The 15,203-nt window shown below is 41.5% G+C and overlaps 1 protein-coding gene across 1 annotated transcript in view; it reads left to right on the top strand.

The window, feature by feature from the left end:
• cdh24a (cadherin 24, type 2a) overlaps nt 1-13,076 on the top strand; it is a 90,058-nt gene extending 76,982 nt beyond the window's left edge. The window contains exons 13-14 of the mRNA XM_074668926.1: nt 85-484; nt 5,197-13,076. Of these exons, the coding sequence (XP_074525027.1) occupies nt 85-484; nt 5,197-6,069 (1,273 nt within the window). The 3' untranslated portion in view covers nt 6,070-13,076. The remainder of the gene's footprint in view (nt 1-84; nt 485-5,196) is intronic.
• Nucleotides 13,077-15,203: the final 2,127 nt, after the last annotated feature.

The following is a 15,203-nucleotide window of genomic DNA, read 5'->3' as shown; positions in this document are numbered from 1 at the left end:
CCCAAAAATAAAAACAAACCGTATCCCTGTGACTGTGGCTACACTGTGTGTGTGTGTTTCTCTGACGTTTATCTCTTGGCACAGATGGTACACCCCCCAGAATCCTCCCCGAGCTCGGACGTACAGCTGGAGTCGTAACCCGCGTCCCGGCCTGAGCCCTCAGCAGCGTCCAGGCTCTGCTCCCCTCTACGGGCGCCTTTGTTACGGCCTCCACACGCTGCCTGTTCTCAGAGATTATCCAGTCGGGCCTCTGGAGGCGGGAGTGCAGCTAACACAGCTGACCCACAGGCTCACTGGAGGTCATGTGGGCAGCTCCCTTGTGATCCAGAACCAGAACACCTTTGATCCTTTGCTGGGCTCTCCGGAGATCAGCACTGGTTGTTATGAAGCTGAGCACATGCTGGGGAAGAACAAAATCACAGACAGACATGAAGGCAGTGAAGCGAGTACAGCCGACACTAAAGAGACGCAGGACCAGGCCAAGGTCAGGTTATGGTGTTTAAAACTTTTATACTGAGGCAAAGAGAGACCATAAAGTAAAGATTATATGAGCAGTGAATAAAATAATTTCCTCGGAAAATAGCCCTCATTAAATATTCATTAGAGAGACTTGGTGTTCATGTGAAGAAAACTTTTTACTGTCCAACGAAAAATGTTGTACATTTAAAAATTTAGATTTTAAAGTTAACTTAGTTGAAGATCTGAGACAAAGGTTTGAATCAGATCAAAAATAAATTAAATTAATCACCAAAAGTACTTTATTGATCTACTGGAGGGAAATTTAGGTGTTACGGATGCTCCAACATACAGAGATAGAAGAAATGAATATTGTTACGTCCAACAGCTCTTAGAGGGGCAAAAAGGAGGGAACACAAACCAAGTGCTAAGCTAAATAGATGACTAATGAAATAATAATGGGATACATTTTTACAAAGACTCCTCAAATATGAGTAAGTGAACAACACAAAAACAAAACTGATAACAAAACAAAGATGGCTCTTCAAATAAAAGCCCCAAAGTCGACTTATGCACTCCTAAATTGAACGCAGAGCTCAGACAAAGTTGGGGCGACAGTTCACGCTAAATCCAATCACCACCAACTGAAGCTCCAGCCACTCTTTTGAAGCTTGGGCCGGCCAACTGTCAGCTTCCTATTGGTCACACACACACAAACTCACGCATACTCACACAAGCATCCACACAACAATCTACACAGCTGGGGCCATAACAAATATGAAGATTGCGATATGAGGAAGTATGTACAATGCAAATCAATACCATTAACAGACAGATGGGATTTAAAAAACAGCTGTTCGTACCATACAGATATCATAAGTATGGGCATAAATCCAGCAGTGGTATGACTATTTTTGTCAACAGTTTGTGAACCCATCCATGCATAGTTATACATGTGTATGTTAAAAAAATACATTTTTGATTCATGTAATTTTAGATTTTTTATTTAAGCTTTCTGTTTTTACAAATTCATTTGCAGAGTGAGACATCTCAAAGATCTACTATTCTGTAAACCATGCACAAGTTTCACTTTCTTGATCCTAAAATTTTTAGTTATTTTTTCCCAAACATGAGGTGGTTGAATTGTATGATGGTGGATTAGAGCCACATTAAGGAGTAAATCATTTGAAGCTTCAATAAAAAAGACGAAGCATCACCAATAACAAAAGGTGTAAGAGCAAAAATCTAACCTTTATGAGAAAAAAAACTCCTAAATTTATGAGAAATTATTTGCCATATTTATATGTTGTGATTGAGACAGAAGCCATAGTATCAAGCGATGTCTAATCTTTCAGGTAGTCGTCAACTCTCAGATGAGGATCGGGATCATGTTGTGCACTTGAACTCAACAGCAGCGTGCTCAAGCTGCCTCCCTGCCTTTCTTCATAACAGTCTTAGTTTTTTCACATTATCTATTCAGAAACCTGACACCTACAGTATGACTGCTGATATGCTCTGCAACATTCAGTTACTTGTGAAATCCAAAGTATAACTTGTTTTAAAGCAATGTGCTCCTCTGGTCTCCCCCTTTATAATGACATTCAGGCTGACCATAAGGCTCTTACACGGCTACTGTCACTTCAAGGAAGGATATGTTTACAGAGGAAAGAAGGTGGTGAAGTGTAGCACAGCAGAACAGCTCTGTGTGTGTATGTGGAGCTTCATCTGTGTGTGAACAAGCAGGGCCTCCCAGTGCCTCTGCTGTTGGAGAATATTAGTGTGTTTGAAGATTTCAACCAAAATTGAGGCTTTCTAATAGATTTAAAGCTTCAAGTTTTAAAATCTCATTTTTCCTAATGTAACCCAAATACTCAGTCTAGCTACACAAACAGAAACAGTGACTCATACTGTGACCAGGTCACAGCGAGGTACATTTAGTGATCATTAAAATAGAGGCATGTGGACTGGCTTAAATAAAGTGATAAATGTGGATTTGTGTCCCATCGTTTACCTGAAGGAGCTTTTAAATCTTAGCTCACTTCAGTCTGATTGTCTTGTTGTTTTTGTGTCAGATAGAGAGGTGCCGTGGGGTTTTCAGACCCAATATTATTATCAGCATTTGTTTTGCTTATCAGCTGGTGGCTCCTTCAAAGCTTTATCTCACACTTAGTCTCCTGCTGTCTAAAGATGTTTGCTCCCCCATAAAACACAAACTCAGAGGAAAAGTTTAACAGCCCTGTGCCAAATAAAGGAGCTCAGTGCTTAGTTTGAGTTTCATTTTCCCTGCAGGGAAATTTGTCCTGCAGTGAAGTAAAACTATGAAAAGTATGGAAAACATAAGTGAAATGGAAAATGCTTCATCAGCTGGGTCATCATTAGGATTTAGTAGTTTAACAACTTAAAGAGGGGTTATTCTGCTCATATTTAGATTTTATTAAGTCCCTCTGAAACCTCACCAACACCCAATTCTTATGTCAGGCAAATGTTTAGAAACCCTCATTTCTCATTTCCTCCTTTTAAGGCCACACAGGCATTCTAGAAGCCTCCATCACTGCTGCCATGAGCTAAAAAAATTTTTTCCTTTGTTTGCCCTATTAAAGAGTTACACCAACTTGTGATGTTATAAATTGTGCAAAGCTCATGTTGGTCCCACTGAATTCTTTCATGACTTTTTGAGCTAGGGGCCTGAAATCTCACACCTTCACCTTGCAATTTAAAACTTGGTTTCACTTTATATTAAGATCCTGTAATAAGCATTAATAAGACCTTTGTATGTACTCATACGATGCTTATTCACATTATTATTTGTTTATAAGACTATATAACTCATTTTAAGGGTTAGGCGTGAGGCCCCACAGGTTAGGTTTAGGGGAAGGGCTGGGGTAGGGCTCATGAGCAACAAAAGCAGAAGACAAAAAACAAAGAGGGTTAGGGTTAGGGTTAGGTTCCATAAGCCTTATAGATTAAGTTGTCTTGTATTAACTATTACAATGACCTTATTAAACACTTATTAAGCAGTTATATAGTCTTATAAACAAATAATAATGTTAATAAGCATCTTATAAGTGCTTACAAAGGTCTTATTAATGCTTTTTACAGGACCTTAATAGAAAGCGTTACCTAAAACTTTTACCATGTTTTGATGTCGAACATTTAAACTTAAAGGTAGGGTCTGCAGGAATTTTCATTACTTGTTAATATACACAAATTCAAACTGGGCCCTTCCTCCTTCACTTGGTGCCAGCAGCAGTAACAATTTGTGACATTTTGGGTCAGTTATTACATGTCAGGCTTTATTTATTGGGTTGTTGTTACATTTCAGGCTTTAACAGAATATTAGCACAAGCTAATCATGGGTATTTGACACATACCTGGTTAGCAAAAAGCCAACTCACGTCATTCTTTATCTAATGTTGCTCTCCAAGTGCCCGAAAGTCGAGCCAAGCTTCACCCTCTTTTAGGAAAAAGCGTTATCTGTTTGGCATTTTGCTCCACTTTGGTTGTGTTTTTGAGATAGCTTATTCCATTGATTACTGATGACCATATCTTATTGTCTCTAATCAACATGCATAGTCGCTTGTGCACTGGGCACGCTGTGATTGGCTGATGTAACCATGCATAGTCTCCAGAAACATCTGAATACAACAAAGACATCAACACACAGGCAAAAGAGGGGGTGAGGCAGACACAGACACTGACACACATGTATAGAGGCCCAATAGGAGATGATTGAGCAGGACTATTCCTGTAAAAGTTGACATTTTAGTTTTTAAAGAAAATCCTGCAGACTCTACCCTTTAACTTCTTTTTTACCTCCGCCAAAGAGGTTATGTTTTTGGGGGGGTTTTGTCTGTCTGTCTGTCTGTCTGTCTGTCTGTGAACAACATAACTCAAAAAGTACCAAACGGATCTTGATGAAATTTTCAGGAAATGTTTGAAATGGGATAAGGAAGAAATGATTTCATTTTGGAGGTGATCCGTGTCACTGTCTGGATCCAGGATTTTTTTTTAAAGGATTCTTTATCATTGAGAGATAGGGCCGGTTTCACCATATGTGTATATAACTCCACGATGAATGGTCGGATTGCTTTGCAAAACAATACCAGGCAAGGTCAGGATAATTTCTGACAGATGCAAAAGTATGATCCTGATCCTGTAAATATTCTGGATACTAACATCTGGAATATGAAATATGAACTGGGTCATGATAATTTTTAACACTGTCAGGTAACAAATTATCATACAAACCTGCAGCTAACGCCAAATTGTAGCAGACAGTCTGCTGAAAGGGAGTATAACATTAAAGCAGGACTAAAGTGTTTTTTTTTTTTTTTCAAATCCTGTTAAACTTTAAGTCTTTTGCACAATATGCCTAGAAAACGTTGCTAGCTAACTGTTGAACTTCACAGCACATCCTCCCTCCGACTAGTACATGTCCAATGTAGCCATGCTATGAGTTAGCCTTTCAAGATTATGTACAACAAAGGTTCATGAGCTGATGTTGGCGTTACCTCCCTTGTTTTAACCCCCCCAGAAAAGTTTTTACCATCTGAAAACTTAATCTTATCCCAGAAATCTCACCCAAAAATCCAGAGAGGTAGTCAGTCCATTGGTTTTTGAGGCAGTTTCTCAGGTGATTAAAGTTGTAAATGGTTTTGGCCTCTCTTTGCGTACATGAGCTTGTCCCTGTTTTTCTCTCTGAGTCATCTGAAACCTCTGCTCTTGTTTTCTCTTTCACAGAAAAACCCGACAGAAACAGAGGCGACACCGGCCAGTGCCTCTGCAGATCTGTCCCACTGTGACCCAAATGAGTCTTCATGCCAAAGTCACACCAGCTCCTCGTCAAACCAGCACGAAGGCCGGCCAGGGTCATCGCAGACCCAGATCAGCACTGGAGCCACCAGCTGCACATTAGATGACATTGACACTGACTCTTCTATTCCCTCCGTTTCAGAGCGAAATTATTCGAACGGGGGTCAAACGGGCTCTGTAAACCCCTCTGTTTACCTGCCAGGAGACACGTACAGCATTGTGGGCTCGCTGAATCCAAACAGCAGAGGGACGTGTTTGAACGGGACGAGCGGCGGCGGGTTGTTCCCTGCGGGGGTGCAGCTACTGAACATGTGCAAACTCCAGGGGAAGGATTTGACCTCGCAGCCTTTGTCCTTATCCAGGGGGCTGTTTGGGAACAGCAGAGGCTGGGCGTGCGGGGCGGAGCCTGCGAGAGGAGAGGCGGCCAACCCGCAGCCTCTGCGGATGGAAGACCTCCTGAACATCCGTCTAGATCAGGTCACCTTTGACCTGTCGCAGCCGCCATATGACTCACTGCAGACTTACGAGTTCGAGGGCCGTGATTCACGAGCTGAGTCACTGAGCTCGCTGGAGAGCGATGGAGAGAAAGATGAGGGGAGAGTGGTGGGAGGGATGGAGGAGCTAAACCAGAAGTTTCAGCGGCTGGTGGAGATCATCCGAGAGAGGGAGAAGGAGAAGAAGAAGCAGGAGGGGGGAGAGGGGGGAGGGACACAGGCAGGAGAGACAGCAGAGGCTGCTCTGGATGAGACTCATAAACAAAAGGAGGACAACGAAAAAAAACAACAGAGATGGGATTTCTAGTCTGCAATAGAGGAAAAGTTGGAGAGAGGAGCAGGCTGTTGACAGTGATGGATTTTAAACACAGCAGGGTGGATAAACACACAGCCTCTGACAGAAATCTTCATGTTCCCCCCACCTGCAGGGAGGATCCAGGAGTTCGACTGTAGAGCGAAGATTTGTGTTTGAATCAGTGCACAGCGTATAGTTTTCACCTCCACTGTCTTTATAGAAATGCATATGGAATCTGTCACTTCTCACACTGCTCATGTAGCTGACATTAATAATGCACTGGGGCTTTCAAAGCTAAAGTTATGAAAAATTAACTTTTTTAAATATTGATTCTGAGCCCTGAAAGCTGCATTGTTAGAAAATAGGCCTCATGAAATATTGACCAGAGTTGTGATATTTAATATTGATAGTTTAATATAAGCATGCTCACTGGAAATCCCTGGAAATTAAATGAAAATTTGAAATTGGATAGTTTTCAACATACAGTACAGTACTGTAGGTCTACACTGCCATGTGTTCACAGAGCCGGTCTGAGTGTGTTCTTTATATTCTGTAGTCTTCATCATCCGCTCATCGTCAGGGGTGTCACCATTCTGACTCTTTACCATAAACTGGTTTAAAGAAGCTGTCTTTATGTGACTGTTCACTTCCAAAAGGGAGACAAAGAAAAGTTAAAGGATGACAAAGCTTAGCTTAGCTTAGCTTTAGCCTGCGGGTGCCCCTTAGCAGACACTTACAGAGTCAAAGCTGTGTAGAAACATGCAGAGCTGTAAAATCCTCCTGTTTCCCTCTGAGCACCGTTGCAGCACTGAGACCTGATTGTCTAGTTTTCTGCTCAGACTAAAAGCAAGACATTCTTTTTACCCACAATCCATCCTTCCAGACATATTGGCAAACTGGTCGCCGCGTGTACAATAACCCACAGGCTCACACAGTTTGGGTTCTCCCCTGACTTCCACAGGAACTGTTTCTTGATTAACTTCGCCGCTGCTGCTCCATCAACTCCAGACTCAGCGGTGCAGAGTTTGATGACCTGTCAGACTCAGCTCAGCTCTTAACCAGCTTTTTCCTGTCTGTACCGAGATCAGGCTCACGACAGCTGAATGAACCAGGATCACATACATGAGTCAAAATGATGCTGGAGTTATACTGTGGTTTGTACAAAGCAAAAGTTGATGCTTTGTCAGGTCTGCACAGTGACACACAAGTCTAATCTGTAACAGTCTGAGTGATCTCCACAACAAATGACATTGATGCTGCACTCTCAGAAGTGATGCAACCTCATTAAGTTGCACAAGTCCAAAATGATTGCAGCAACTGAAAATCACTCTAAAAAAGCTGCAAGAAGTGAAAATACTGCATACACAGTAAATATAAGCAAGCAAAAACACAGGAAACACATGCAAAAGGAAAACAATAAGGTCTCCAGGCCTGTAGGGGGCGTCCAATGACACCCTTTATTACTGACATGAACTGTTTTTTTTTTCCTTTCATATAAACTCAACAAAAAATTGAATCAATGGTGCTTTACATTTGTACTCGGAAGTTGGAATTTATGAGTTTTGAGTGGAACACCCCTGAGGTTGGAAACTCCTACTGGGAAGTCAGTGGATCCACACCACCCTCAAGTTTACAAACAAAGAAGGCTGCCCACAGGTGTAAACAGTAATTAAGCTCCTGTTATATTCCATTTACTTTACCATTTCCAAATAGTGTTTGTTTCACTTAATCAGCCGTATACATATCATTATTTGAAGTTTATATACAGAAATGTTGCTGTTGTGGCAAGTTTTGCTAACTTTGCAACTGGAACATTTTTAACTCGGAAATGACATCATTCCCACTCCCCACTTTCCAGTTCGGATGTAAATGAAGCGCACCATTATTCCTCAGATGAGAGAGTGGCTGTGTCTCAAACTGGATACTTCTGTAAGTACACTGACATGAAGTACACTGTGTACACTCTGTACTTACTAGGACAGTGCATGAAATCTCACAGGGTTGTGTTGTCTCAAATCAAATACTGCTACTTCTGCTGCGTAGCCAAGATAGCCATCACTGATGGTGAGAGGGTCCAGCATTCCCCCCACTCAACTTTATGACTGTTTTGAGTGCATCAGCTGAGAAATCAAAGTGCTCTGTGTTTTTCCATACTGTCAGTGTAAATCATTGGCTGTAAAATAGTTGGACCTAGTCTCTGTGATGTCATCCCTCTGTTTCTGAAACAGATTTTTAAAGCAAATCATCGACAGGGGCCATATTGGAAATGGCCTGGGCTTTGAGCCCCCACACTAACAGCTATAGGAAGCCCGCCTGTCAATCAGCTGAGCTTTGCCTCTGATTGAGTGACCTCATGGTCTTAATACCTTCTAAACTGTTGCATTAGTGAAGTGTGTACTATTAGAAAAATCAGCCCTTCAGACAGAAGTCTTTTTTTTTGTTGTGAAGTTATTTGGGGGCTTTTCATGCCTTTAATGAGATAGGAGAGGACAGTGGATAGACTAGGAGAGGGGGCAAGAGTGGGGAGTGACATGCACTAACAGGCCACAGGCTGGACTCAAACCTGGGCCACCCGCTCGAAGGTGAACCTCATGAGGTGCGACCTAGACTGCCCGGCCATTTAAGCCCCAGCAGTCATTTTTGTACCAGGCTGTAAATAGGTTAATTTCTGCTGTGAAAATGCCTTTTTTTGGCTTGGTGTGTGTGTGTGGTTCCCAGAGTACATCCAGAGCCAGCCTCAAGTGGACACTTGACAAACTCCAGATTTTCGCACTTCTGCATTGCCTCATATTTTTAGACTGGAGGTTGTAGCTCGGTGTGAAAACACATACACACTCAAAATAGTAAATCTGAGTACAAAAGTACGCAATTTGAGATACAGCCCTTGTCCACCCTTCTCTGTCCTGTAAATCATAAAATTGTTTCAGTGAGCAGGCCAGGACCAGTCTTCTTAATTCTCATTTTGCAGCATATTTCTGCATGTGTTTGTTGTGTTTGTGTCTTTACATTTGCAATGCCTGTCAGGGATGTTCCATGCTATGCAGGTCTTGTGCAGGTTAACGTCCACATGTCTGTGCTGGTTTCTCAGAGCTCTGTTCAAGCAGTAATGTGTCAGTTTAACCAGACACAGCCTACATACAACCTTATCTACACTTATCAGTCATACCATGCTATGATGACATCTGTCATCTGTGCTTATTCACATCCAGATAGTAAAGAATTAAAACATTATTACAGCAAACATAAACCAGAGCTGCAGCCTTAGTAAGTGTCAGGAGGCTGTTTTACTGCTTAGACATGATGTATGGCAATCCACTTGTGTTGCCGTTCTTCATTAGAAAACATTTCTGTTGTTGCATTTGTTCTGGACTTTTGTTGTTGTTGTTAATGTTTAATGTTAAATTTACAGCACATTTCTGAGTTTGTGGCACAAGTCTGGGTTGTTGTAGCTTTGTTGGCCACATGAAGTCTGTCTGCTGGACAACGAGCATCGACTACAACTAAAACTTCTTGGTCGAGATCAACCTTTTCTGACACTCTGAAAGAATCAGAATAACATTAAAGGTAGGGTCTGCAGGATTGTCCACAAACAATAAAATGCCAACTTTTACTTTTACTTTTACTGTAACTTTTAATCCTGAATAAGTGTCTTCTTCTGGGCCAAGACATGCGTGTCAGTGTCTGTGGCTGCCTCAACCCCCTCTCCTCTGCCTGTATTTTGATGTTTTGGTTGTTTTGGGACATTTCTGGGCGGAGAGTAAGTGTGGTTACATCAGCCAATCACAGCGAGCCCAGTAAACGAGTGACTTAGTGTGTTGATAAGTGAGTGATAGAAGCTATCCTGAGCCGCCACCATAGTAGACATAGCACAGAGAAAGAAAAAACACAACCAAAGTGACATGAACACCAAACAGATAAAGCTTTTTACTAAACAAGGATGAAGCTTGGCTCAACTTTCACTCACTTTGGAGAACTTGGAGAGCAGCACGGGATGGAGATTGATGCAAGTTGGCTTTCTACAGAGCAGGTATGTGTCGGATTCCTGCAGTTAGCGTGTGCTAACATGCCAAGTCAGGTGCACAGCTCCCGAGTCTCTCCCACATATAAACCATAGACTGTATATAGCGTGGACAGTGTGGCTCCGCCATTTATCATTGTACAGTTTTGAAGCCAAAATACCCCCATTACAGGCACTACCATTGTAGCAGTTTGCAGCCAAAGTCTGCGCAGTGGAGGCGATGAGGGATTCTGGGAAAATCTGAGTGGAGCTGGGTGACAAAAATAATATTTTTTTTTCTTTCGAGAGTCTAACCACTTCTTGACTCTACCTCCCAACATATTTTACAATCCCCGAAAAAAAAACACAAGAATGGCAGCTGTCAATTATAGATAAATGTGACGTAAAGCTTCGTTTTTAACCTCGTATAACTAATGAAAATGAAACTTTTCAGAAAAAAGAGGACTTGAATACAAGATAGCCAAGTGATATCTTCAAATCACCACAACAATCAGACGTGAGAAACACTTCTACGAGGTGTATTAATTTTTTACAGTTTGACCACAGCCCATCTTGAATGGCTGGAAAGCCGGATTTTTTAACCTATACTGCAGCCAGCCACCAGGGGGAGCAGTTTTTGTGTAGACTTCACTTTGAGCCGAGCAAGCAGACGTCGATTTTTTTCATTACAGTCAATGATATAAACGCGATGCCGCAGGTGGTTGCTAGGCTAGTGAGTGTGTTCATGTAGTCTCAGCAGTGGGTGTGCGCTGTAGCTGGCACTGATCCGAGGAGGCCAATTTGAATGTCGTGTTTACGAACAAGTAACGGAAATTCCTGGGGACCCCCCCTTTAACAGCCTTTTTAAAGCACAATTTCACAAGGATCACTTTTGCTTGCAAAGGATTTTTTTTTTTCTCTCTCTGCGCAACCTAAGCATTTTTCAAATCAAAATAACAAAGGCAGCAAAAACAAGTCAATACACAACACACCTAGGACCTGGCATTAATCTGAGTCTTTGCATTCACTTTGTTGAGTAAAAAATTTCTTTCTTATGGTCGAGTTTACATGCATCTGAAGTCTGTTTTTACTCTACATAGGCAAAAAAAAACATGCCTACTAAGCTGTATGGAAATATTCCACAGTTTAAACATGCAGCAGTACACACTGTTATATCATCCTCATGCAAACAAGGAGGAGGATGTGGCACTGAAAATTACAAATCTCAAAATAAGGCTCCTTTAACCCTGAATAATGAAGTCATAACCCACATGCCTTAATCAGGGAATGCAGTATTTAAGAAGGAATGAGGATATCCGTTAGGAATGTGCTGTTTCCATGGCCCGCAGCATCACATCTTGAATACTGTAATCATGAGAATAATGGTATAAAATTGGTGTGTGAACACATTAAACGCCCTCAGTGCTGTAACATGTGCTTATATTCAATGTAAATTGAGAAGAGAAGGATCGTGACACCCCTACATCTCACTATGCAACGTGCACACAGTCAGAGGTGATTAGATTGTCACTGTCAAAGACGTGTGTGTGCTGTTGTGAAAGTAAATACTGTTCATGTGTAGATAAACATCAACTCCTGCTGTAGTGGTCTCTGCTCCAGAGTGGACTCTCCTCTGGGAGGGGTTTATTTACTGGAATCCACACAGGAAATGAAGCATCTGATTTTCAGTGATTAAACTGTTGCTGACTTCCATTGTTGCCCCTGATTTCACAACACAAGACGATTATTTTTAATTCCCTGCTCGTCTCCGAATGATCTCCAAAGGCTTATTTATGTCCCCACGTTTAAAGCGACAGAATGAGGCAGAGCCATTATGTGATGAAGAACGTGCAGACATTGTTCCTGTGATGAGCGCAGCCTGGCTCAGTGGAGGCTGCACAATAATCACTTTCTTTAGGATTGTGTTTGTTTTATTCAAGACGGCTGTCACTGCACAGAGGCTCATTTCTGTGGCTATTTCAAACTCATTAATTTTTGAGAAGATATCAAGATGAGTTATTAAAATAACGCCAGTGAATAATGTGATCACATGGGTTTGGCTTTCTGCACTTCCTGTCACCCCTCACACTGAGAATTGATGCCTTAATGAAACGCTCGCCTAACAAGATCGTGATGCTTTCAAACTAAATGTGACAGGATATGTTTGAGGAGGGGAACAGGCTGAACCGAGAAAAAGAAGAATATAACAGTAATTTCCACACTTTGTGTTATTCTGTTCACTGTGTGTTTCTTGATGCATCAAAGTGAGAGCTGCAGAAACATCAGCACGCTTAGAATGATGAGAAGACGCCCTCAGCCACAAATCAGAAGCTGATTTCATTAATAATGAACTAAAAATAGACACCATCTGAAAGAAGAACAAAGTGAGACCAAAATAGAAACAACATTAAATTAAAATATGTTTGAAATTCACTTTTTTTAAGTTTGTGGTTCACACACTTTGATGGAATTGAAGAGGAGTCCTGTGAAGTGGAGAAAAAGCAGCAGCGCTTGAACAGGAAACAGACAATATGATGGTACAATGCTGCCACCCAAAGGTAAACATGTGTAATGCAGGTGTAACACTGTCACCCACTTCATCTCTGCAGGGTGCTTTGGTGCAAAAGAGACAGAAAAAAGAGGCTTTATTCCTGGTAATCCCAGGAAAATACTGGATTAATTCATCTGAGTTTTGGGACAGTTTTTTGGTGCCATAAGAAAGATAAATATTTTTCAGCGAAAATAATGTGGGTGTGTAAAGAAAAATACATTAAGATAAACAGAGACATTTAAAAGTTGTGTGAATAGAGAACAGAGGTTTGTGGGTGCTGTTGTACTCATCATAACAATGAACAAAAAAATTCTGAAAAGGACCAAATAAGAAAAAAACTGCAACAAAATCTCGTGATGGTTCTGATGTTATACAACCTGCAATATTATGTGGTTCACTTTTTCAAGATTAAAAAAAAAGAAAGGAAAACATTTTTATTTGAAAACAATTATAACAGAGGCACACTGAATAAAGTTAGTAACGCTGTCATAAACAATTTTTTGAGAAAATTATGTTTTCACTATGTTTGACCGTAAAGCTCAACTCCCTTTTGTCAGGGCAGGGGGTGAATTTTTCTACAACTGAGGAGTTTAGAAGATATAAAGATTACAACAATCTACCCGCCATGTTCCTCATCATGTTCCTGGCCCATGCGTCTAATTTATTGTATGATTTTTGCTGGTTAGTTTTCATCATTAACCTGCAGCTCCCCACTGGTCTGGCAGTGTAGTGCAAGTACCTTTATTTTTATCTCCAAATGTGTCTGGCCAAGGTGGTGCCTTCTCTGATTTAAATAATCTACCCAGGTCTTCATCCTGTGGTTAAAGCACAAACAAATTAGCAGCAGTAACTGTTTAGTTCCAGGGAATGTTTCACCAGGAACCCGAAGTTCCTGGGCCTTCTGGTGGAAAAGCACCTCATGTTGCAAACTCTCCTTTTATTAACTGACTGAATAATCCAGACTTTAATATTAAAGGTCCCATATTATGCAAAAATCACTTTATTGAGTCTTTTAGTGAAATTTGTGGGTCCTTGGCTTTCCCCCCCGCCCACAAAATGTAACATTTAATGACAAAACCTGTACTTAGTAGTGCTTGTGAATGTAAAATTCTGACCTAAAAAGAGCTGTTTGGATTATGGGAATTTGCCGACGTCAGTGATTCCCTTTTTTGATTTCTCTCCAGCAGTGGGGAGGAGAATGCCAAAATTGAAAAGCCATCACTGCTCTGTTTTTGGCTGTATACAGCCACATAGTTCCATGCACAAGCTTCCCATCTCTGAAGAAGACAAGACTAAGTGTCTAGAGTTAATTTATCAAGGTGAAGTGCCAGCTACACTCAGTAAAACTGTGAATGTGTGTGCTAGTCACTTCACGGCCGACTGCTTTTCCAGCTTTGGACAGTACAGCAGAGGGCTAGCGAATAGACTGATCCTGAATCCAGGCGCATTACCAACCATCCACCAACAAACCTCAGACCCTGGAAATGTGAGTATTTTAAATGCTGTGTGCTGTGGAGCAGATGTAAGAGCTTTTCCTCAATGTCCCCCTGTCTCTGTGTTAGCTTCAGGATGCTAACTTTAGCTGCTGTTAGCCTGTTGTTTTAGTCTGTAATGTTGCAGTAAACGAGCTTCACGGTTTTTTAAACATTGTGCACTCAGAGCTTGTGGCACCGCTCTCAGTGACGCGGAAGAGAGGGGCGGTATCAGTGGTGGCTCATTTACATATGAAGGCCACGCCCACTAAATCAGACCGTTCTGAACAGAGGGGCTATGAGAGCCTGGAAACAATGCTGCTGTGCTTGATTTATTGGCTTTTTGGACCAAAACATGTCACTACCATTTCATGAAGACATCAATGATCCACATTAAACTGCTTTGCAGGAGCATAATATGGGACCTTTAATGTGTGACACTTGTGGCCTTATGAGTCTGAAGTGGTCAAAGACTGGATCATAAATTATAAAAAATAATAACTTTATTTGATTACACTTTTAGAAATCCAGGGTTACAACGTGCTTCCAGAGCAGACTGACCCCATTATCTTACATTTTGGCTGAATATTTGTACTCACCATGTCTCTTTCCCTAAATGAATGGAGGACAAAGCTTGAAAAGTTTGGACACACTCTTGAAAAGTTGTACCGAGACTGGATTAAGCGTCATGTGGAGACTTTACGCACAATGCTGTGAAATCCCACCATACGTCAGACCTTCATTACCTAGCCTACACAAACCTCACACTGTCAGTAAAGTGTGATGGTTGTAACCCTTCCCGTAAATGTGTCCGGTGAATGATGAAAGATGAACTGAACTACTTGTCAGTAAAGATGGTGAACATATTCTTCGTGGTTTATGATTTGATTTAGGGGGGAAAGCTGCAAAACTGCAGTTTGAGCTGACTTCAGGGGGTTTCCCACCCACTCCCTCCCACTCCAGTCTGAAAGAAGAAAGAGGAATCCAAAACATGTCAGCAGCAGAGATCTAACACCGAGCTGGAGACATCACATCTGGGACCGTGGTTCTCATCTGAACTTCAAAATCAATCAGATTGGAGAAAAAAATGCAGGTTAAATATAGTCAGCAACCAGTCAGACCCAAC

Source organism: Halichoeres trimaculatus, unplaced genomic scaffold, assembly GCF_033239565.1.
Source record: "Halichoeres trimaculatus isolate MK-OKI-2021-1 unplaced genomic scaffold, fHalTri1.1 fHalTri1_scaffold_4, whole genome shotgun sequence".
Classification (NCBI taxonomy): Eukaryota; Metazoa; Chordata; class Actinopteri; order Labriformes; family Labridae; genus Halichoeres; species Halichoeres trimaculatus.
This window is presented reverse-complemented; position numbering and strand designations above follow the sequence as displayed.